Consider the following 1,213-nt stretch of genomic DNA (forward strand, 5'->3'; position numbering starts at 1 on the left):
ATCCCCACTCCTTTTCTCCCAGCAGGAAAGGGAAGGTTTCCTTTGGAGTGCTAGGTAGTCCTTCCCCATCAGCCCTCCCCTCCATCCACTCCCCTCTGCATACAACCCCCCGCCCAGTTTAGCAAGCTAGCAGGTGGCCAAGAAGGGGCCTCACCGCCAAGACACGCAGGCTTGTACCCAGGCTCCCAAAGGCTCGGAGGAGATGAATGTCAAAGCTGGTGAAGGTGCCATAGCCTCCGAAAGCACCAAATTCTTCATACTCATTTCCGTCAAACATCTCGTACTCCCTAACTTCTTCAAGACCGTCTTCCATGTCTTCAACGTTGCAGCATTCTGATTCCATGGGGGAGCTTCCCTCAGCCATGCTGGGTCCCAAGAAGAGAGCTCAGCCTGAGAGGGAGGGGGAGGCCTCTTCAGAGGGAGGAGGAGGGACCCAGTGGAGGCGGGGTTTCTCAGGAGGTGGGATTTCTCAGGAGGTGGGATTTCTCAGGAGCTGGGGGGAGGGGGACAGGCAGCCATCATCCCCCCCTTACTGGGCAGAAGGGGTGGGGGTGAAATCTGTTGGGGTAGATTCTGTCAGAGACAGAGCCCTAAGAGAGGGATAGAGCAGGTCCAAGGAGTCCTCCTCCCGCCCCCGCCCCCCCCCCACACACACCCCTCCGCATTAAAAGGGGAGTTGATGTCCAGGCAGGCTCCCCATCCCGGTGGCTCGATTTGAATGGAGGGGTGGACCGGCGGGCTTGGGGCTGAAGAAACCCCAAAGGGGATGATGGATGCATTGATAGAAGGAGAAACAAAGGGCCCGAATTTAAGGGCTGGAGCAGGGAGCCAGGATGAAGGGGGAGCCGAAGAGGTGTGAGGGCTCAGATACATGGGGAGCACGGAAAGCTCTGAATCCCAGGGACCCTTTGGCGAGGTCCGGGTGGGAGGGATTCGGGGGATTCCGGTCAGCTCAGGTAGGGCTCACACAGGACTCCAATTAGAAGCTGGGGGTCTCCAAACGCAGGATTGCAACGCCAGGGAAGGGAGTGATCTGGAGTGGTTGGGTGGGGATGGGGCCTGTTTCTAAGGCAGCTCAGCCCGAACACACGGGTCCAATGGTGGGATCCGGTGTCACCAGGGCTCGGATCCCCGGAGCCTGGGTCTGAAGATGGGGAGGATGGGGCTCCTATCTAAACCACGGGTCTAACGTGGTCCTGGTTCGGGTTTGGAG

The 1,213-nt window shown here is 58.9% G+C and overlaps 1 protein-coding gene across 1 annotated transcript in view; it reads right to left on the reverse strand.

Moving 5' to 3' along the window:
- Positions 1-390, reverse strand: part of LOC102253780 (melanoma-associated antigen D4) — a 6,412-nt gene extending 6,022 nt beyond the window's left edge. Inside the window, exon 1 of the mRNA XM_005864004.2 lies at positions 155-390. Coding sequence (XP_005864066.1) covers positions 155-364 — 210 coding nt within the window. The 5' untranslated portion in view covers positions 365-390. The remainder of the gene's footprint in view (positions 1-154) is intronic.
- Between the last annotated feature and the right edge of the window lie 823 nt (positions 391-1,213).

Source organism: Myotis brandtii, unplaced genomic scaffold, assembly GCF_000412655.1.
Source record: "Myotis brandtii unplaced genomic scaffold, ASM41265v1 scaffold1839, whole genome shotgun sequence".
NCBI lineage: Eukaryota > Metazoa > Chordata > Mammalia > Chiroptera > Vespertilionidae > Myotis > Myotis brandtii.